The sequence below is a fragment of the Leishmania major genome, chromosome 6 (genome assembly GCF_000002725.2).
Source record: "Leishmania major strain Friedlin complete genome, chromosome 6".
Lineage (NCBI taxonomy): Eukaryota > Euglenozoa > Kinetoplastea > Trypanosomatida > Trypanosomatidae > Leishmania > Leishmania major.
The window spans coordinates 110,571-132,372 of NC_007247.2; the positions used below are offsets into that span (position 1 = coordinate 110,571).

General features: G+C 55.5%; 6 protein-coding genes across 6 annotated transcripts; 2 read left to right on the forward strand and 4 right to left on the reverse strand.

Annotated features, from left to right (window-relative positions):
- Positions 1 to 758: 758 nt before the first annotated feature.
- Positions 759 to 4,313, reverse strand: LMJF_06_0330 (conserved hypothetical protein; the record flags this gene model as incomplete). The annotated part of the gene is made up of 1 exon (XM_001680750.1): positions 759 to 4,313. One exon carries the CDS (start codon positions 4,311 to 4,313, stop codon positions 759 to 761), a length of 3,555 nt encoding a protein of 1,184 aa, XP_001680802.1.
- A 731-nt stretch (positions 4,314 to 5,044) lies between these two features.
- LMJF_06_0340 (oligopeptidase B-like protein) lies at positions 5,045 to 7,762 on the reverse strand (the record flags this gene model as incomplete). Its single annotated transcript, XM_001680751.1, has 1 exon — positions 5,045 to 7,762. One exon carries the CDS (start codon positions 7,760 to 7,762, stop codon positions 5,045 to 5,047), a length of 2,718 nt encoding a protein of 905 aa, XP_001680803.1.
- Positions 7,763 to 8,515: 753 nt separating this feature from the next.
- Positions 8,516 to 9,652, reverse strand: LMJF_06_0350 (NAD(p)-dependent steroid dehydrogenase-like protein; the record flags this gene model as incomplete). The annotated part of the gene is made up of 1 exon (XM_001680752.1): positions 8,516 to 9,652. The coding sequence occupies one exon, from the start codon at positions 9,650 to 9,652 to the stop codon at positions 8,516 to 8,518; it is 1,137 nt and encodes a 378-aa protein (XP_001680804.1).
- A 666-nt stretch (positions 9,653 to 10,318) lies between these two features.
- On the reverse strand, positions 10,319 to 11,674 carry LMJF_06_0360 (conserved hypothetical protein; the record flags this gene model as incomplete). Its single annotated transcript, XM_001680753.1, has 1 exon — positions 10,319 to 11,674. One exon carries the CDS (start codon positions 11,672 to 11,674, stop codon positions 10,319 to 10,321), a length of 1,356 nt encoding a protein of 451 aa, XP_001680805.1.
- Positions 11,675 to 17,420: 5,746 nt separating this feature from the next.
- On the forward strand, positions 17,421 to 19,031 carry LMJF_06_0370 (putative glutamine synthetase; the record flags this gene model as incomplete). The annotated part of the gene is made up of 1 exon (XM_001680754.1): positions 17,421 to 19,031. One exon carries the CDS (start codon positions 17,421 to 17,423, stop codon positions 19,029 to 19,031), a length of 1,611 nt encoding a protein of 536 aa, XP_001680806.1.
- Positions 19,032 to 19,832: 801 nt separating this feature from the next.
- LMJF_06_0380 (conserved hypothetical protein) lies at positions 19,833 to 21,038 on the forward strand (the record flags this gene model as incomplete). Its single annotated transcript, XM_001680755.1, has 1 exon — positions 19,833 to 21,038. The coding sequence occupies one exon, from the start codon at positions 19,833 to 19,835 to the stop codon at positions 21,036 to 21,038; it is 1,206 nt and encodes a 401-aa protein (XP_001680807.1).
- Between the last annotated feature and the right edge of the window lie 764 nt (positions 21,039 to 21,802).

Sequence of the window (21,802 nt, forward strand, 5' to 3'; positions counted from 1 at the left end):
CTCCCTCCCCCCCCCCCACACACACAAAAAAAAAACGTGAGGCGATCCTTATTCACTTCCTTTCTGCGTTCCTCCTCTGTGCTGTACGCGGGAGGTGAGCCGTGTGCCCATACACACACCACACACGCGCCTCACACCGCCCTCGAATGTGCTCGCACGTGGGCGCGGAAAGAGGATGACGGGGTAGATGGGTTCGAAAGAACACAAAGAAGAAGAGGGAGGAAGGGGGTGTCTCTTCCCTGCTCGTGCTTCCCGTGGGCAAAATGTGGGTGTGGGTGTGGAGGGGGGAGGCTATGCGTGCCTGCTTGAGCATCCATGCCGCTACCGGCGGGTGTGGGTGCGCCAGTAATTGAGGGGCAGGTGGAGAGGTAGGAAGGGAGGACCGAAAGAAGGAAACAGAGGAGGTGGGGCAGCACGGAAGAGCGGTGGGGTCGCAGACATATCCAGGGAAGGTGGGTGCGCACCGTCGGCCACCGGGAAGGCGAACGAGGAAGACGGTGGGTTCATTGGTTGTAGCGGTACATGAATGCGTCCTCCTCCTAGAAAGGACGCTGGAGTTAGAAGAGAAATGGGGAGCAGTGAGTTGCGGATGCCTGTCCATGAGCTTCTCCCCGCTGCCCCGCGGCCTTTCCGCAGACATAACGTAGGCAGTGTGAGCGGTCAGCCGCTGTGCACCCATATGCGCTTGCCTCCTCGCCCCCGATCCCCTCTCGCCGCCGCTGGACGCGAGCGGGTGATGTGGGCGTCGTCTGCCGTTACTACTGCCGAGAAGTAGAAGCGACAAGCCTAGACCGCAACTCCCGGGCCCGGGCACCTGCTACTGCGTCGCCGAGTGCAGCGGCGCGGTCGTACAGTTGCAGAGCCTCCTGCGGCTTGTCGAGCAGCGCCTCCAGAAGCACGCCGTAGTTGTATGCGGTCATGCGGTCCTGCGGGTCTAGCTGCAGCGAGCGGGCATACCACTGCGCAGCTGCCGCATAGTCCTTCTCGATCGCCTCCGCAATGTACGCGTGAGCCTTTGTGCCCATCACGTCGTTGGTGCCGTGAACGCGGCACACCGCCGTCCACGCACGATGCGCTGCGGCGACGTCCCCGCGCCTTAGTAGCGCCCATCCACGCGTGAGCGCCTCCTTCGCAGAGAGGGCGCTCATCTCACCCCCACCATCCCTGTCATCGCTGGCGGGGACGGGGACGGGACGAGGGCGGCTAGCAAAAACCGCCGTGCTGAGATCCAGACTCGGTTGCTCGATGCGAGACGATCCTTCTGCAGCAGCCTTTTTTCCATCTGCGTCAGCAATCGCAAGATACTGGGCGTACAAGCTGCCCGGCAGCGGTGAAGCGTGCTTTGTATGACGCGTGGACGGGGCACGCGACGCGTGTGGCGCTGCGGATCCTGGCACGCGGGATTCACGCCCGTCGTCAGCCGAGGCCTCCGGCAAGCGACTCTCATTCAATCCCACCACCACCGGCGAGCCTTTTGAGCGCACTCTGGAGGTGGGCGAAGAACGAGGCGGCAATGCCGCCGGCGGCCCATCCAAGGGTAGAACAAGCTCCAATGGAGCCGACGGCACCCGCTCCTGGGCCCTTGCCATGAGCTGCTCCACCTGTCTCTCCTGCTGGATGTGCTGCAGCGCATTCACAGCGGCAACTGGCGTACGCTGCTGCATAGCAAACGTCAGACGCTCACCAAGCCCATCCACAGCTTCCAGGGCCGCCTGCACCTCGGTGCGCTCGGCATTGATGCGGGAGAGCTGCGCCTCATCCTCTAGTTGCACCTGTCTGCGAATCCTGCGAACGCGCTCCTCCGTCTCTTTCTGCAGCCGGTCAATCTCGCGCTCCGCCTCTACGCGGCGAGGCGCGGTGGGCATGCTGCTCTCTTCGTTTTGGAGCTGGTTGGCGTAGGCGAGCATGCTCTCTTTCAGCGCGCTGACCGTCCGCTCGACCTCTGCCAGACCCGCCCGCGCCATCACCGCGGCTTCCTCGATCGGCGTCACCTCCTTGCCCTTGTAGGCACCCATCACTACACAGCGGCTGCACGCGAATGCGTGGCTTTCCATCACGTAGTATTCAACCGGTCTATCGGGGTGCGCGGGGCACGGCTGCAGCTGCGGGTCGACGACACACTGCAGAAGAAGTCGCGGTAACACCTGCTGGCGAAAGTAGACAGCAACAACTGGCCCGTTGGCTTCGTCAACGTAGGCGCAGCTGTCGTACTTGGCGAGGAAGTCGGCGGCTGGCCTCCGCGGTGCGTGCGCGGTGGTAGGGCATGAGTACATCTCACCCACCGCGACCTCGCAGACGAGAAGGGCACAGGAGTGCTTCTCCGTGCAGTGCCGGAAAGGCTCGCGTAGGAAGATAAACGGGCTGTCGCCTGTTGTCGCACTTGCGTCGTGGACCGTGGCCGAGGAGGATGCAAGCACATCTCCGTAGCGACCTGCGGGGTCCGCCGCGGCGCGAAGGCCAAAACGGGCGACGTCCATGAGATTCTTCCAGCTTCCGACCAGTACCAGGCGCTCCGTCTTGGCCCGTTTCGCCTGCCCTTCCACGTACGCCACGAACCCGGCGTACTGCTCCTTGTGAAAGAAAGAGCTGACACTCATCACCTGCAGATGCAGCGGCTGGAGTCCGGTCAGACGCACTGCCTCCTGCACGGCAGCCGCGTAGTACGCATCGCCTGAACCCAGTGCTTCTGTGCGAAAAGCGTGATCCAGGCGGTGAGACCACTCCTCTACCAGCACCTGCACCTCCCCTCCGTCCGGTGCCTCACTGAACGCATGCAGGGCGCGCACCGCCGCTGCAAACTCGTCTTGGTCTAAAAAAAAAAGAAGGTGCTCCCGCCACGGCTTCGAGTGCTGCTGCCGGGTCTGCATCATCGAACACATCTTGCGCCACAAAGCGTCCCGCAATGCGGTGACGTCTCGCCGGCTCGCACCGATGGTCGTGCCCGACACGATCACTTGGTCCTTTGGTGTGGTGACGGGCTTCGTTTCATGCCGATCACCCGTCACAGTAGCCTTGTGTTCGCCGCCACGTGGAGCACCGCCATCAACGGCAAAGCTAGGCGATCGATCAAGCGAGCGCGCCGTCTCCAGCGGTGCCTCCCGATTTGGAATCGGTGTGGGGAACATGGGCACAGAAACATACGGGCGCTCCGAGGCAGGCGTCGGCGGACAGCGCTGTGGAGCAGCGGCGGCGGCAGCACTCGCTCCTGCGCTACTTCTCGCGAGCGACGGGGAGCCGTGATGCAAAGAAGAGTGGGAGTGGCGGTGGCTGCCGGTCCCCACCGAGACTCCACTAGTCCGCGGGGGTGATGGTGGTGCGGGGGTGTACCGAGGCGTGGCGAACAGGTACGTGCGCGGATCGGGCTCCGGGCCGTAGCGCTGCACTAGAGCAGAAAACAGTCCCGCTGGTATGCTCGCCTCCTTCTCGCCCGCATGTGCGGCCAATATCTCTTGTACGGCAGGGGAGTTTTGATCAAGCTGATAGGCAGCCAGGTACGCGGTCAGTCGCTGGTGTTGATCGATCGTGGTCACATCTGGGCCATTGTCGAGCACCAAGTTGCGCATCAGTTCCTCCTCTCGGCCTTCCCACTGCCGCAGTAGTGATGGGATTTCGCTCTTGTACTGAGGGCCGTAGACGTCAAAGAAGCGTGCCAGCCGTTCCTCGTAGTTTTGAATCGAGTAGCGCCGATACAGCTTTGTGAATGTGTCCAGCTCCGAGACGACCTCCACCACGTTGGGCACAAGCCGCAATCCTTGCGGGTTGTACGCGCGCAAGAAGCTCTCCAGGCGGTGGCGGTACCCCGCCTTGTCGCCTGGGTCTACGGTGAAGGAAAGCCCCACCTGACCCATTTCCGTCCCCACGATCCGTGTGGTGAGTTTGTGCACCTCCACAATGTCCTTCGCGTTGAGCGGCAGTGGAGCTGAGGTGCCCACGACGCGCGTGCCATCGAGATCTCCGTCTGCGCGACGACCTGGACGATAAGGAGAGGAAGAGCCTCTGATACTGCGAGTGATTTCTCTCACCACCACCACCACCTCAAGCTCCGGCACCGCGCATCGCCACACCTTTGGCCCGCCCCCGTCTCCGTCAGAAGTGCACCGAGCGACATCGTCGAAACGCACTTCAAATAGGTTTGGAGTGGTTGACACCACGTCGTCCGTGGTGAACGTCGCCGTGGCCACTGGAGCAGAGTAAGCGGACACGCGAAGCACCATGTGTGCCTCCACGACGAACGACCGCAGGCCGTTCTCACAGGCAGACAACGGGACATTCACGAGGTTGTGGATGGTAACGAGTATCGGCCATGACGGCATGATGATAGCGCCAGTGCACGTTTCTCGCACCACTCGTCGTTTGATTCGCTGCTAGTTGAGGTGAGCCGATGTGTGTGCACGAGTGCCCTCTCGGATGCCGGCACGCTCTTTATGTGTGTGCGTGTGTGTCTATGCGTGTGAGTGCCGCTGTGTAGCGTGAGGATGGCGCGCCGTGGCCGCGCGCGCATGTGCTGAGCCGATTCTGTCGGAGGCGAGAAAGGAAAGAAAGGGCAGGAGGGAGAGAAACGTAGTACGCAAATTTTAGTGTGCCTGTGTGTGGGTGCACGGCACCGCCTCTCGCCGCGCATGAGCACAGATGTAGACACCCCCTTCTTTGCCCCGTACCATGGAGGCATTGCACACAAGGTCTTGTGTGAAAAGTCGAGAAAGGAAAAGAGGTGTGACCCCGCATGGCGGCCATGGCGGCGGCACAAGTACCTTCGATGTTTGCCCCCACCTCCACTCCCTTTCGCCGTTCGTGCCCGTCTCTGTGTTCTCCCACACTGCAGCCATGGAGGCTTCACGAACAGGGGGCGCGTCGGCTTCGGCGACGGGGGTTTGGAACACAACATGTGAGTAAGCACTGTTATCTTTTCATTGGTTTTCTGTGAGAGCTACGGTAGCTCACGACGATTGTACACATCTGAATCATCCTAACGCACACAGGGTCGACGCCATCCCTGCGCGCACATACCACCGCCACGGAGGCACTTTGCACACGCCATCGTAGACTACGGCTTCCCGCGTTGCTCCTCTTGATAGAGGTTGCGACCGGTTGCCCTGCCAAAGCCCCCCACCTTCGCCCCAGAGCGAACGCTCTCTCGGGCGTCGCGTTCCTTTGCACGAAAAATTTCGTCCACCTTTTTCTGATCAAGCTCCGAGTCCGTCGGCACCCAGAAGAACGGCTCCTTCCGAGCCTTCACCGCGCGGAAGTTCGGCTCCCAATTGAAGGAGTTCAGCTTCACGTGGTAGTCGATGCGCTCCCTCTCCCAGTTATCCCATTTCAGGAACACCTTTTGCTGGTCGTCGTGATCCATGGCACCGGTGACGGTAAGGTTATGCATGTGGGTCATGACATCCATGTCGTTAAGCATCTTGCCAGGACCCTCAAGGTCCAACTGCGAACACAGAAACGCAAGCTCCTCGCAGATGTTCTCTGTATCGCCCCAGAAGTAGTGGCCGCCGCTTGGCCGCATGCGCAGCACCAGAGGGCGAGCAACCGGGTCCACGTCCTTGCGGGTGCGCTGCTGCCGCAGTTTTGCCACGTACTTGAGCGCGTTCCAAGCCGGAACACGGTCGTCATCGAGGCAGGCCGATATCATCATTCCAGGGTACGTCACACGGTCGTTCAAGTTGTAGTACGGGTCGTACTGCTTGAGCAAGTCCAGGTCTCTCTTGTTGTTGAGCGGGTCACCCCAGTCCTCGCGCTCGGCGATTGAAAGCGGGAGGTTAGAATCTATCATGGTGTTGATGATATCCAGGAACGGCGACCGCATTAGTACATTGCCGAACAGCCCACACCCGCGCATGTTCATGGCTGCCGCAATCGGTACACAGCCGGCGCTGGCCCCCGCAGCCACCATCAGCTCCGGCTTTGTGTAGCCCATGTCCACCATGTGCTCGCAGCACGCAATAAAATCCTGGATAGACTTGATTTTGTTCTCTCCCTTCCCCAGCTGTGCCCAGTTGGGCAGCTCGCCGCCGCCGCGGACGTGCGCGAAGGCAACGGTCCAACGTCGTCGCAGCATCCACATGTACGGGGCCAGCTGGAAGTGCATCGACGGAACTTCGCCGTAGGAGCCGTACACGTAGATGAGGCAGTGCTTGGGCGTGTTGGGCTGCGCCTCAAAGTCCGTCGCTTCCTGAATGAACGCGTCACGGCGCTGGCATATCGTGATTGGGATCTCCGTCCCGTCTTCCGAGACGCAGACATCGCGGTAGATGCTGTAGGGCCACATGTAATCCCACGGCGTGAAGTGCTCCGACTGGCGTTGTGTGAAGAGCGCCTCAGACGCGCACAGCCTCGCCTGGCTAGACGTTATGTCCGAGTCGAAGTTGAAGACGCAGTCGCGCGGCGGCTGAATCAGGCTGCTGTAGACGAAGCTCATTGCCTTCTGCCTAAAGTTCTTGTTCAGGCCTGGGGTCACCGTGCTTAGCGGGGGAAAGTGCAACACCACGTCCTCGCTCCGTGGCGTCTGCGCAGCGGCGTCGAGGCCGCCGTCGCACTTGATGACGCGGATGTGCTGAATGCGCTCGAAGGCGAAGTGCGACTCGTGAAGAATGATGCGACCGTGGAACAGATCGACGTCATCGATTTGCACGTTGTCGCGGTGCGGCACAAGCTCTTTCCACTCTGCCTCCTTCCCATAAGCCAGCGCCACCTCGTCGCGAATGTACACCACACGGTAGTTCGGCCCCTTGTCGGATGTCACCATGACAAAGTTGCCGTTGTAGTGATCCAGCCAGTTCCATCCTGACTTCCCTGCAATCTCGAGCGGCTTGCCCTCCTTGAAGAAGGATTTGAGAGGGGTCGGAATTGCAGGGAAGGACGCGGGCACGACTAGCGCGTTGCAGTTCACCTTCGAGTCCGACGTTATCGTGACGTACTTGTTATCTTTCGTCTTGCGCACATCCACGAAAAACTGCTCGTCGTCGTCACGGTAAATCTCCACCGGTGGCTCTAATATGCCGGGTCTTATTTCCTGCATCATGACGCGGTGAGGCCGGTTCAACTCGTTCGACTCGGTGTAGAAAAACTGGTTGCCGGAGCCAAACTCGATGCTCACGATGTTTGTCCCGCGAATCACGTGAAACAGAGTGGCGTTGTCAACACTGCGAATGTGGCACAAGTACCTGTCGCCACCCTCCACCGAAAGGGTGTATGCGAGGTAGCGGCCGTCTTCTGAGACGCGGCAGATACCAATGGAACAGTCCTTGTAGCCGAAGTGTTGCTGAAGGAAGAGAGGGTTGATGAGTTCCTCGGCCAGGAGATCAACTTCCCCAAATCGCTTCCGGTAAAACCCTATCGCATTCGAGTCGTGCCCGGGTACGACACGGGTAAAGTACACGTAATCACCGATGCGCTCCTCGCCCTTGTCGTATCCGCCCTCACGACTGCTCACCACCACCTTGGCATCAAGCTCCGCCCACAAACGACCCTTGGAATGTCGAAAGTCAAACTTGCTGCTAATCAGGGAAAAGTGCTGCATCTCCTTTTTCGTATATTCTTGAGTGTTCCGGTCGAACAAGTCTTCCATGTAGCGGAACGGGTCCGGTTTCTGGGTCTCTCCATGCAGCTCGAGACCCTCAGGCTTCTCGGTGGGGAGCGGTCCGTCCAGCATAGGAAGCGGATACGAAGTGCGGAGTTGTGGGCACCATTTGTTCACCGCCCTACGCGATAAAGAGTAGCCCAGATTCGACGTCGGCACCCACGGAAAAAGTGCAGCCATTATTCCCACCTGCCATGCGTCTTGCAGTCGGGCTAGGCTCGGGAGAGTTGCTTTGTGTTTTTGGGTCGGCGAAAAGGGGGGAGGGAGGCAAGGCCTATAGACCGTCGTGAGCAACGTTCGATTATGAAATCCTCAAAGACGCAGAGGAAACGCTACGTGAAGTAAAAAGAAGAAGCGAAGCCGAAGGAAGGAAAACTGTCAAGCGAGCGTGAGTGAGCCAAAGAGGTTGAATCAGCCTCCCTACTGGCTGCGCATGATGCTCTGTCACGCGAACACCCGATGGTAAGACGCTAGCGTCGACCACGAGCGCTTGCCAGTGAGAAGTGTGGGTAATAGCACAAAGAGATCGCATGATATGTACTTTCGTCTGCGGGGCGATATCACAGCCCTAAGGTCAGAGAACTGCAGCGCGCAGCAGCATTGCTTCAAAACAGAAAAGCATCATGCACTGTTTTTTTGCTGCTGCCCGTTTCCTCTGGCGCGGCGCGCAGTATATTGTCAGCACCTTCAGGCTTTCCACCGTCCGGGTAGTGGGCTGTCTAAAATACACAAGGGAGTCAGATTTCAGAAAATCCACAGAGCCGATCGCATACCAGTGATTATTCTTCATTCTGTTCGTTGATAGTGAGCCGGAGCTTGCCAATAAAACGGGAGCTTGTGGCACGCACACGCACGCACACACAGGCGAGAACAAAGAGATAGGAGCCGAAAAGTGGCGTTGCATCAACGTTTTTCTGTTGCTTTTCCGGTTTGTTACTTGTCCTTGCGGGCTTGGATGTTGATCTTCTGCTGCGATCCGGAAGAAATGCCGACTATAGAGCTGTGATCCTGCTTCTTGAACTTAGGCAACCAATTCAGCCTGAACCATTCGATCGTATCGTTCCAGCCATCCCCAAAAGGAATGATGGGTTGAAACTCGAGATCGCGCTTCGCCGCGTCGACCCGAAACCAGCGATTCATCGTGAGAACAAAAACGTTGAAGACGTTGAGCTTGAACGTTGTCCCCATCACCCACCCCGCCAGTTCCGCGAAAAGCGCTGCAATGTAGAGGAACCAGAACGGGTAGTGAACTTTGTTCATGATGGACCCAAACCCCATCCTCACGATAGCCTTGTCGACCTCCTTCCAGAAAATGCAGTACGCCCCCGGCTCAGGATGCGTGTCAGCATCGGTCACAATGTAGAACCGCCCAAGGTACGGCGAATTCTTGTACAACTGCTTCTCCGCAATGATGAGGCCATGACAGTAGTTGTCCACGTGGGTGAAGCAGATGCGGTTGTCGCCTTTGCCGAAGACGCGCAGCTTACCTGTACCCGCAGCCTCCAGCATGTTGGGCAAAAACAGGTTGTCGCGTGGGCCATACACCTGATGCGGAGCGACCGCAATAGACCAAAAGTCATCGTCGATGGACTCCCGCATCGCCATTTCACCCTCCGCCTTTGTCTGCGCATACATTTGCATGTAACGCTCAAGCGGCAGTTTCGGCATTTCATCCTCCGTAAGCCCGTCGACGTTCGGGCGGTGGAAGAGACTACCGTTGAACCGAGTTGAAGGCGATGAGCTGAAAATCATCTTCTTCACACCGTGCTCCTTGCACGCGCGGATCACGTTCACTGTGCCCCCATAATTGACACGCCTGTATAAGTCGTGTGGGTGAAAAGGCCCCACAGCAGCTGCAAGGTGCCAAACGCAGTCACTCCCCTCTATGGCTGCCGAAACATCAGAGTAGGACGTGATATCCCCAACAACGTACTCGATTGCCGGGTGGTCCCAGACACCAATAGCCTTTTCTTTTGGAACTATATCAAAGCACACTACTTTCTCGGCGCCTCGTTCGACTAGCATCTCCACCAAACGAGTTCCCACAAACCCCGTTCCCCCGGTTATCATGCATTTCTTGGGAACCGGGGGGTAGCTCTGGCTCGCCGCCCTCTTCTGCTCAGGTGAAAGCAGTGGATTCAGCTCTTTCGGCGGCATTGAAGATTCTGAAAAGGCCTTAACCTGGTTGCCTGAATTTAACAGGCCTTTTGATGCGCCACAACACTATTGTTCTGGTGCAAGTGATAGAAAGACTATTGTAAAAAGAGCAGCGCCGCCGATAAAAATCAAGCAGTCGATGGGAAAAAGAACGAAACAAGGCTATGACAGTTCTTTCACCAAAAATACGTCCTTTCCAATTTTGGAAGCTTGCCGATTTGGTTGTGGATGAGAGGAAAAGAAATGAAATTAAGTGCATATGCGTGCAATGCAAAGCAAGGAACAAAATGCTAGAAGTAGCTACAAAAGTGAGACAGCTCTCATGCCGCTGTTGTTTGCGTTACAAGGCAGAAAAAAACACTGGCAAGCCCTGTGGGATACAAATTGCTTCTTGCACGATTCGCTTCGTATCACTTCACCGCCCTGCGTTCAGAAGTAAAATAGTGAAAGCAGTCGGTATCATTTGTTGTTTTTGTTCGTTTGTTTGTTTGTTTGTTTTTATCACTATTTCTGTGCGTCACATGAAAAACGACAGAAAACCAAGAACAATACTTGCACAGTCAACAAAAGTAGACAACATCATGCCGCATCTTCCCTCCACTTGCAACATAGCCTTTCTAGTGTCACTAACGCATCAGTATCAGTTTTTTCAAGCATGTTGGTCACAGCAGACTTGACAGGAATAAAGCAAGGCCCATCCGAGCTTGATATACCTCGCGTCCTTTTCCTGTTGAACAGCATATCACGGCGCCTGGAAGCGGAAATTCCGCTTGCTATATTTTTGGCGGTTGGCACAAAAAGACAATCTCGGCATAAATATGCCAGTTGGTCAAAATCACGACAAGAGGAGCTGGTGCCCATAAATCCGATCTCATTTGGGATACTCTCCATTAGCTGTTCCTTTACGCAGTCTGCACGACGAAGCGTCAACGACTTTTTGCCTTCTGTTGCTGGTTTCGCGCTGTACTCCGTTGCAAAGCTTGCGCCGATCTCGTAGTGCTCTTCCTTGATACCACTACCCATTAGAAAGGGCATGACACGCGGATCGATGAGCGGTACTGTGTCCACAGAGGCTGAAGCAGATCGCGGATTCACAGACAGGCACAATGAGCAAATGTCCAGAAGAGGAGACAGGAGCTCACTGTAGCTAACCTTACGTCCATCTAGTTCAACCAGGCGCGTCGACCAGCGCGAGCTGCAGAGGAATAAAGAGAGGTTTCTAGCTTCTGGAAGGCTCAGGTACTCGGCAGCAACAAGAAGGCACCAAAGTGTGAGGAGAAAAATTCTCCCAGACGACCAGTCACATGTGGGACTGTCCCAAAGAATGTGCACTTCTCCTCTTGTTTGCTTCGGGAGCTCGCCGCGATGAGAGATAAGCGTGCACCTTGGGAGCACAGTGTTGATAAACGTGCGCACCGCAGAGGCGACTGCTGCGGACTCCTTCACATTTGTGTAATTTCCAACTGTCGCTATTCTCAAGATACGTTGGGCGGCCTTCACGTATTCGAGGTTTTGTTCAGCGTTGGAATTATCAGGAACGAGCATTTGAATTGGTACGTGTGTGCTCAGTGGTACTGCAGTCTGGCTATTGTTTCCATAACAGCTGAGCTGCTGGAACACGCATCGGCGGTCCTTTGACTTGGGGTACATTGAGCTCAGCAGCTGGACGGCGATAGCTTTCTCTGGTGTTGCAGAGAGCGCGCATGCGCTTGTGTGTTGATTCAAAAGCTCCCATATTGGCATGCAAGACACTGTCGCGAGGGCCGATCCATCTGCGCTGTTCATTGGAGCCTCGCACCACACATGCAGCAGAAATCGTTGATATGTCGCACTAAGCCTATCGTGGACCTCGTTGCTGAAGAGACTATCAGAGGACGCTAACACGTCCTCGATGTCATCGACACAAGTTTTCACTTTGTTCTGAAGCTGAGACATCTTTGCCTCTTCTTCACAGAATGAGGTGGCTACTGAAAGGAAAAAAAGTGGGAGAGGAGCAAAAGTAACGAAAGTGGATTGGCAAAATAGTTTGATGAAGGGCAGTGCGAAAAACAAAACGCCCACGTTCGCGGAGATCAAGTGCCTATTGCTCCTGTGGCGAGTTAGGCAGGACGCTGCGTTTCTAAATTCAGAACTTTGTTCCTAGTTTGGCTGGCACTCCACTGTGTTACCACAGTCTTTTGAGAAAGGGGCAGGAAACGATCCCCTAGAAACCACTCGATAGTCGTGGTCGCAGCTGCTATGCAAAAATAAAGATCTGTTTTTAGCAAAGATATTTAAAAACTCACGAAGCAGCATGAATACTGGGCAGAAGTGAACCGTAAGAACAGAATGCGGCTCTTTGCCAACGCGTCCTTTAATGCTAGGCCTTTTGGCTGCTGACCTGCTCCAGTTTAGAACCATTTGCCGCAGTTTCCTTGCAGCGTCGAAACCATCAACTTTTGCAGTTTGTGTTACTCATCTTCACGAGCCCCGTGGGCCTCTTGCTTGAAGCTCTGCGCTAATGCTGCGGAAAAAAGCTTTGTTCGCGCCTGTGGGGCTGCCATGGTTGCACATGCTCTTTCAAACCACAGCGATCACTTCCACCAACTCTTTTCATACTTTTGCCCCCCCCCCTTGCCGCACAATGCCCTTGGCAACCCCAACGCCCCAACATGGCCCAGCCCCAAAGCCACACCAGCACAGTGCAAAAGCGCAACCAGCATGACCACAGAGATTGATGCAGTCCATGCCATTTTTCTTTCGAAGCAGTTATATGTGTAGCACATTCAACAGCCTTCCAGCAACCAAGCCCAAAACGAAATAAGAGGATTGCCCAAAAGCAAAAACGCCCCACCTTCCCAACCATAAAGCTGGAAGCAAAACTACCAGAACGCGCTTGAGCGGGCGTGTGCCTGGATTTGGCCTTCGTAGAAATTCAGCTAGTCCCCCTGAACCGCCAAACCCACCACCATTTCGCAAGCCCAAACCCACAAACACAGCCGCAAAGCCCCCCGAAGGCCCGGCGGCCCACCAAACCCGCACAGAAAGCACGGACCATCCAATCAAAAGAGTATCCCGAGGGAACCCCCGAGCGCCCAGCGCACCTCTTTCCCTAGGAGTTCCGCGGCTGCCTCAGCGCGTTTATTTTTTGCCCGCTGTCAGCCAAAAAGACCCGCTAGTTTTCAAGCGGGCCGAAGAACCAGCCGGACACAAGCTAATCGACTTTTCATGTACCATGGCCCTTGAAAAGAAGGGGCAGGGCACGCCATAACCCCCTTTTCTCTGCAAACACACTTCCCCCCCCTTTTTTTGACCATTTCGAACGCACCTGGCGCCCCACACGGCGTTTCGTTTACCCAGCTCTCGCAGCCCCCGTTCCTGCAACCCAGAAAAGCCCACATCCCCCTTCAAAGTATCTATGACATCCGACCCAAAGAAAAACCTGAAAGCACACATGGCGCCGTTCAACGGCAGCCTGCTCGAGAAGAATCCGTGGCACGACGGCCTGGCCAAGCGGCCCCGCAAGCCCCACAGAAAAGCAAGCGGGCTGCACAAATTGCCGGACCCCTTTTTTGGAATCAAATGTATGCGGAGAACCGCTATGCGCAATTGATGGAAGAACATTCAGTGGTGTGAGTGGAGGGATGCCGTGCTTTCCTGTGCGCGCGAAAAAAGCCCGCGCAAAAGCCGCTTGGGGAGGGATAGCCGGGGCCGGCCGGTGGGGCTGCGTTCATGCGTTAGGGGGGCCGCGCGGACCTCTTCAAAAAAAAAATGTGCGGAAGAAGAGGCTATCTTGCAAGAAGAGGCGCTGTGTCATTTTTCCATGCAAACAGGTTTTTGTGTTGATGCCACCACTGTGCTCCAGACTCTTCCCACTCATAAACCCGCCAAGAGTTTTGCGTGGCAGGGCCGGGGCGGGCCCTTTAGAATGACCCCCACCCACCACCCGGCGCCGAAACGCACACCGACAGCCCTCTGGCGACTATAAGCCCCACAAAACCGTATAATGAAAAAGTTAGCTTACAACACCCGGATGCCCCATGTGTTGTCCAACCCGGGGGTATGGCATCGCGGTGTCAAAAAGGCACTCGGCGCGCCTAGTTTGCTCGATTGGCAAAAACCATGGCGGCTTTTCGCCGTTCAAAAATTGGCAAAAGGTTTAGAGCAGATCCCCCCGTCACACTGTGCTGCAACAAGCGCGCCGGCTTGGCCTCGCCCAGGGGCGGGTTTGGCGAGGCGGCCGCAGCACAGGGAATGGGAGCTGGCGGGCCAAGGCCTGCCAACGTCATCCGCGGCACCCGCGGACCCCCACTGCCGCAAAAAAGCCGCAGGGGGGGGGAGCCATACCACCCCCTGCGGCGACTTCCGGTAAGACCAAACCCCAATCGTCGATTACGGCTTTATACTGCAGGTGCGCATGCTTGGGAACCCTGTTGGTGCCTCGCGGCGCGCCGTCAACGCCGACGCCGTACGCCTCAGCGGCGCAAATAGGAGCAAGGTGGTCACCGAATGGGCACTGTTTTTTTTCCCAAATTCTCACGCATTCATTGAATGCTTGGGCCTCTGTCGCCAGACTGTAAGGAGTGGCTAAGCCTGGGTTTAGGCAGCTGAGCATCATTTTGGTACGTGCCAGAAGAAGCGAGCCACACTTTCAGCCCCTCCCCCCCCCTCCTCCCCCGAAATTATCGCCACATGGGGGCCTGGTGCGGAAAAGGCAAGAATGAAATCAGCCCACGTTTGAAAATTTCTGCGCTTTCTGCTTTTGTTAGCTGAATCACTGGATCCAACGATAACACAGGAGAACCACAGGGGTTTGTGGCCTGGGCTCCGGCGCGGTGTGTGTGTTTTGGCGCTCTCCACGGCTTCCTCGTGACTACGCCGCCTGGCGGGGTGATGAAAACGGCGGGGGGGGGGGGGCGGCACCCCCCAGCCCAAAGGACGAGGACAAGCGGCAAGGCCACGGAAACGCCCCCCTCTTACGCGAACGAGCTGGCGCGCAGATATGCGGCCAACCGGTTGTGCAGCGCGGCGTGCCAAAGAGTATTTGTGTGGCCGCGGGTCGGTTTTGTGATGTGGCTCGGGGCGGCGGCTGGTTCTGTCCTCGCGACCCCCCACGCAAAAAAAGGAAGGCACGAGGCGCACCGGATACCCAAGATAACGACTGCTGAGAAAAACTAGCTTGGTGGGCTTCCTGGGAAATTTTCCCAAAAGCTTTCAATACACCAAAGGTTTTTGCGCGCTCGTGGCCTGGGGGTGGCTTGTGCGCGGGCGCCGGGGCGGTTGGGAGCATGTGGCCGGCTGGCCTGGGCAGAAAAAAAGACCCAGGGGGGCGAGTGGGGGGGGGGGGGCAGCGCGTCTTTTCGCTGGCTTTTGTGGAAAAAAAATCCCGCGCGGCGCCGCGGGGGTGTCTGGGTTGTGGGCGCCGTTTTGTGGTTGGGGCTCGGGGCGGCGCGGCCTGGGCCCCAGCAAGGGAGAGGTGACAAAGCCAAGCCGCCCAGGACCGACGGGCCCCGCAGACAACAAAACCGAGCAGAAGCACCCCACTTTCGAAAATGAGAACAAAAAACCCCACCCGCGCCTGGGAGGGAAGAAAACCGGGCAAAGCACCAGACGAAAAGGTCACTGGAAAATTTTTGTTTGATAAGAGTGAAGGCCTAACATGGTGACGGCGCAGGGTTCGCCGACAACGTGCGCCCCGCCGCCGCGACGGGCTTATGCTTACGCGATGGCTTTCCATGCCGCCAAAGCAAAAAAGGGGACCGCTTGGATGTCCTTAGAGCCATTCTGGTGGGCGGGTTTGGGCCCGTGCCAAAGGGCGCCGCCATTTATGACCCTTTTCCTAAGCACGGCGCACGCAATGTGAACATGCTTGCGGTGGAAAACGGGGGGGGACAAAAGGTCTTGAACTGGGCCTGTGCTCTTTTTCCCAGAAAAGTTTGCTTATAGCCAAACCTATGGGGCGGAGGAAAAGGACAGGCGGGTTTAGCAAAGTTTGGGGCGCATTGGGGCTGGGCTTTCGGTGGCGATCATTATGCTTCCCCCAATTCCTTTGTGAAAAAGCCAGTCGTTTTTTTCGGTGGAAGCAGGGTGCTTTCTCGGTTTTTTATCCGCATGGGCCGGCCGCAGGAAGATCCCAGGCAAATCAAAAAGCCACGGCGCCGGATCTGCGCCGCTTTTAATCTTTTTTCACCGCGTGGTTTCCTCTTTCATGTTCTGTGGCCTCCTTAATTTTCGCAACGGTTGGCGCGGCTTCCTGGTTCTGGTGGGTGTCTTCGCTAGGCGAATTTGAAGAAGAGGGGCTGGGGCCGCGGGCTTGCGTGTTTTGCACGGGCTTTTCCAAAAATGCGCAGGGGCTCCCCAGCACGTTTTTTGTGGATTTTGCGCGGGGCTATAAAATCCTGGGTTGCTTTGCACCGCCCCGGGGCAGATAAAATAACAGCAATTTCATATCATGGGCCCGTTCCCGGCGGTGGTGCGGTAAGGTTTTCTGCGGTTGGGGTGGGCTTGGGATTTCTCGAAAATTCCGCGGTGGCTGCCGGAAGTTCTGCGGGGCCGCGGCATCGGCTACCCTTTGGCGGCTGGTCGGGGTATGGGGTCGCATTCGTGAAAATTTGTGGGTGCTCGCTGAAGCGGTTCTCTGCGTGTTTGGGTTGCGTGGGTGGGGCTTGTTGTCTGGCCTTTCGTCTCCGGCGGCCGCGGGCACAGCGCGCCGCTGAGCCGACGGCGCCCGCGGCGGGCCCTCTTTTTTTATGCGCGATAATACCGTGCCGGGGACGGCGGGGGCAGCACACTCCTGCTGATTAAAATGGTGTGTGCGCTGCTGGTAGCGCTGTGTCCGGTGTGAAATGGGTCCTTTGCAAGCAGTCACCGGTTGAGGATTTTGTCGAAATGAATGGTGGTGAAGGCGTGTTGGAAAAGCGGTCGGTTTCGTCAGGGGAATGGGAAGTCTTGGCGGCTTGTTGGGTGGTGGTGTCTTCCTTCTCGGCATTTAAAAGCAGCTTTGGGCGATGAGGGGGGATACCGTGGGCTTTCGGCGGGCACGGCGGTATCGAGCACTACGGGCAGCTGTTGCCGTGCGTGCTGTTAGTGCTCGGTTTCGCCGCGCTTTTTTCGCAGCGGTGGATTACGGAAACAATCTGGGACTTTTCATGCTGCGTTCTGAGCGGTTCCGCAGTGCTGCTGCTGGTGAATTTTTGGTGTTGGCTATATGTGTGCTTCTTTCTCAACGTGGGATTCGGGTTCGTGAGAAAGGGAATCGCATGGTTTAGGATGATGGAGGGGGAAGAGAGGAGCATTGCGGAGTTATTGCTTCATTTCGATGCGGAGCTTTCCGCTTCGCTTCGGCAGGTGTTGCCACGCCGATTGTGAGTCACCCGAAGGGGTGTGAGTTGGGGGGCTGGGCCCTGACACGCGAGATTCATAAAGTTTGCTTGCGAACTGTGAACAGTTGAATGATGTTGCGGTTCCTTTGGCGACGGCTGGCATGCGCAGGGGGGTTGTGGCGAGCGCAAAGAAGGGGGGGGGGACATGGATCTTATTGCCGTGAACTCTTTTTTTTCCCGACCACAACGCTACGGATGACCTGCGAAGGCGGGTCGATGATATCCAGGGGACCGTTTATCACAACGACACATTTCTGTCCAAATAGGTTGCTTTTCAGGTGGGTAAATGTGGCTTCGCGTGTTTACAGACATCGAATAGCATGCCGAGAACGCTGATGAAAGCAGCTGTGGATGCGGTGGAAGCGATGGACTGTTCTGGAATCGCTTTTCGTTTGACTGGAAAATCAATTTCTGTAAACATCTTCAGAAGCTGCCGCAAAGCCGATCCCACCGAACTTTTTCCCCTTTGCCAAATAATTAAGTCTATGGGTGACAGACATACACAGAGGAGTGAGAGAGGATTTGAAAGATGGCATTGGGTTTGTGTGCGTATGCTGCGAGGCGGAGCTGCTACAGATGAATCTCGGTGCAGCTTTCTTTGCTGCACTTGGTTGCTTGACGTACTTCCTCATCTTTGCCACTCTTCTTTCAATCACGTCCCTTTTTTCAACCGCTATAAGTATCGACAGGTAGTGTATTATCCACTCCTAAGGCTGGGTGATTGCCTAAAAGCGCATTGCTCTTCTCCCACTACCGACAACACGGCAACAGCAGCAACAAACTCAATCACAATGTCCTCGTCAAATAAGCAGACCGTGCGTGTCACTTACATCTGGCTGTCCGGCAAAGATTCACACCATGATATTCGCAGCAAGGACCGAACTATGTACCTGTCTCAGGAGAATGTCGCAAAGCACCCGAAGGACCTGCTTGCCAATGGCGTTTTCCCGGTCTGGAATTTTGACGGCTCTTCCACTGGTCAGGCGAAGGGGGTAGACACTGAAATTCTGCTGAAGCCTGTTAATGCGTTTCCGTGCTGCCTCCCAAGGACGTCGTCGAAGATTCCGTGGATCTTGGTGCTCGCCGAGTGCTACCTTCCTAGCGGCGAGCCGACAAGAGACAATTCTCGTGCCACAGCTCGCGAAACATTCGAGCAGTGCCCCGAGGAGCATCCGTGGTTTGGCCTGGAGCAAGAGTACTTCATCATGGGACGTGATGGGCGCCCTTATGGATGGCCCGCTCACGGATTTCCCGCGCCGCAAGGGGCGTACTACTGCAGCACCGGCTCGAAGTCAGCGTGGGGTCGAAAGTTCTGCGACCAGCACTACGAGGTGTGCCTCCAGATGGGGCTGAACATATCAGGCACCAACGCGGAGGTGACTCCTGGGCAGTGGGAGTTCCAGATAGGCCCCTGCGAAGGCCTCGAGATGGGTGATCAGCTGACTGTTGCGCGCTGGGTGCTTTTGCGTCTGCTGGAGGAAGAGAGTCTGGATGCGGACTACCACGCGAAGCCGATTCAGGGTGACTGGAATGGAAGCGGTCTGCATACAAACTTCTCGACTGAATCGACCCGCGCTGAAAACGGCCTTGAGGTCATTCATCAGTATATCGACCGCCTCAGCAAGACCGTTAGCAAAGATATTGTATTTTATGGCTCCGAGAACAACGAGCGGCTTACAGGCAAGCACGAGACGTCGAAGGTATCAGAGTTCAGCGCTGGCGTGGGTACCCGCTGTACTTCGATTCGCATCCCCAACGCGGTCGCCAGTGAGGGGAAGGGGTACATGGAGGACCGCCGCCCTGCCGGTGATGCCGACCCGTACTTGGTGACCTCACGTCTTTTTGCCTCGTGCATCGGCTTGGAGACACCGTCTCTCGATCTGGCGTCTCCAACACACGAGAAGGACTGGATGCGTAATGCTTTCAAGTAAAGAGAAGCGACAGTGCGTAAGCTTGCGTCGGTATATCGCAGCCCCAGAGTTGTGAACTCTTTGGTCGACTCATCCGTGTGACGAAAGTTTTATTTCAAGTTGCTTTGGGGCGTTCGAATTTGATACCTTGCCCATTTCCAAATCGTATTTGCAACATCAGGACCGACCTTCGGCAGAGTTAGGAGGCACAAAGAAACACCGGGCGACAAAAAGAATGTAAACGATGACAGATAAATGATTCGCTTCCTGTACGGCTACTACTGTGACTCTTTATGGAGACTCGAGTGTGTTCAGCCAGTGCGAGAATGTTTTGCCGTTATAATTAAAACAAAAAACGGTGTGGTCGCATCTCTGTGATTTCAAACTCTTTTTTGCGTTTTTTGTCTCTTTTTTATCATCTACCCTTTAACCAAAAGAGCCTATTTTTCGCTATGGCCCAACTTGATTGAACCGTTGGGCATAGAGACGGACTTTGTCTTGAGTGTTTAAAAGGAGTGAGGTCTGTGAAAAGCAACGCGACCGTGAATGCTGTAGTAAGTTTGCTTTTTTTTTTCGTTCCCCGAGGAGTCCTATCGATAGCGTCTCTTTTCGGTACCATTGAGAATGTTTGGGGTCGAATTGCCAATTGAGAGAAACTGAAAGGCAGTGGCCCTGAATGCTGAAGTATTGCACGCTAACCACGTCCTTTGCTCAGGCATACTTTTTTTTTTACGATGTGCCATACCTTGATGAGGACTAAGGCAGTGGCTGTTCCTCAATCCAATGGGCTTGGGGTTTGTACTGCAATGTTGTTGCCAATAAATGTCTCAGCTACTACCGCGCCTTTTCCTGGCCTTCTTGTTCTCTCCAACCGACACACTGATTAGCTTCCCTTCAGCAGCAATGATACCTCAAAGACAAAAACCAGGCGGCAGGATAAAAAGGAACTGGCAAAAGAAGAAGAGTCTTTATGATGAGTACCTTGCTGACTCCGGGGACAGCGAAGGCACGGGAGCCGATGAAGAGCGGGAAGAGACGTTCGAGTGCGAGCAGTACTGTGTGCATATGGACGTGAATATTCTTATCCAGCAAACGGTGCAGAACATCGTTCAAAGCGTATGTCTCGAAGACCCAGATGGCTTCGCTATCTTTGGCGATCATGAGCTGATTTGTTTTGCGGCTGCGGTGAAGCACAACAGCTCGATCATGTCTCTGCAAATACGCTACTTGGACGTTTCCGATGTGTCGCTGATTCCGCTTTGCAAGGCTCTTGAGCAGCACCCTAGCATTCGGGCTTTAGATCTTTCTGGGACTCACGGTGGAGAGGGCACTAGCAAGGCATTGCGACAGCTGGTGTGTACGAATCCAAACATCATTTTCATGCGCCTTGAAGACACCATTGTGAATCCAAAGGATGCAAGTATCATTGAGAAAGCAACTCGGTACAACTCAATGCCATGTCCAGATCCCAACAACAACCCCTTTCATTTAGGTCTGCTACGACGAATGGGCGCGATGGATGAGGAGCACAAGTTTCACGAGCAGCTTCACGCGCGCCCTTGGCTGCTCGGAAACGGGTCGTCCAATCAGAGGAGATTCAAAAAGACGGTTTTGAGCACAGCTGCGTCATCTCATATCGGCGGCGAAATCTGCGCTCAATTCATTCAAGGAAGATGCCCTTACGGCTCGCGGTGCAAGTACATTCACCCCGAGCGTACTGTTGCTCTGAAGAACGTCGTTGCGTCTAGTCTGTACAGCCGTGCAGAGCAAAGTGGAGGCGGCGACGCTGTTTCTACAGCCTTTTCAACTACATCCGTGTCTCGGCAAAGGTTGCAGAGTCGCCTACGACCACCTGCATTTATGCTGAAGAAGCCGGAGCAATGCGAGAGGGAGCAAGAGAATTATGAAATATCAATGGAGTCTCCACCGGCGGCAGACGTTACTTCCACCCAACCTCCGGTTTCTTCATGGTGGGCGATGAGTGTAACCGTCGTGTGTTGCTGCGTGATAATAGTTGCAGCTTTGTAAACGAGCAGACCGCTTGTCACAAAGAACAATACTATTCATTATAGCAGTTGCTCCCTTTCTCCTGCGACCACTTTCAAACAGATGTGACGGAAAGTAAAAGTGTCACACAGTGCTGTTGTCATCGCAGCTCTACAAAGAGCAATCCTTTTTTGTGTTGGAATGCACACACTTCTCAACTCCCCACTTGCAAGCCTTTCTCAATTCCCATTTACGTCTTTTTTTTTTCTTGGCCTCTCTTTCCACACTACTCTAAATCTCCACATCGAATGTAGCGACTTAAGCAACTCAATCACACTCTAGTGTTCCTCAGAATGGCAGAGATACGCGGAGGACAGCATGTAATTGTCATTCTGCTCTGCCCTAGACCGGTCGCCCTCTGCGTGGGATGATATGCGAACCGAGGCGATTTCTGCGACGCACTATATTTCCTTTCCAATGACGAGGCTGAGGGTGTGACCATTGGCTTACTCGTAGCCGTTTCGGCTCGAGTATGAAACTGGAGACTGTTTTGTGCAAGCACCCCACCTTTTTGGGGAAGGCTGCCTGCACTCACGCACTAGCATCCTTACTCTCTCCCTAGTGAAGTGTGCGTGCAGAAGCTGTTGGTGACACGTTCTACTTTTTTTTGTTCTCCAATGGTCGTTAGAGGGAACGGACAACATTAGCGAGATGTCGAATGGCGGTTTGCTCTTCACAGATGCCGATTCTACCTTTTCGTTGACTAGATGAGCCTTCTTTCCGCGCTGCGTAAGGGCGCCTATTTG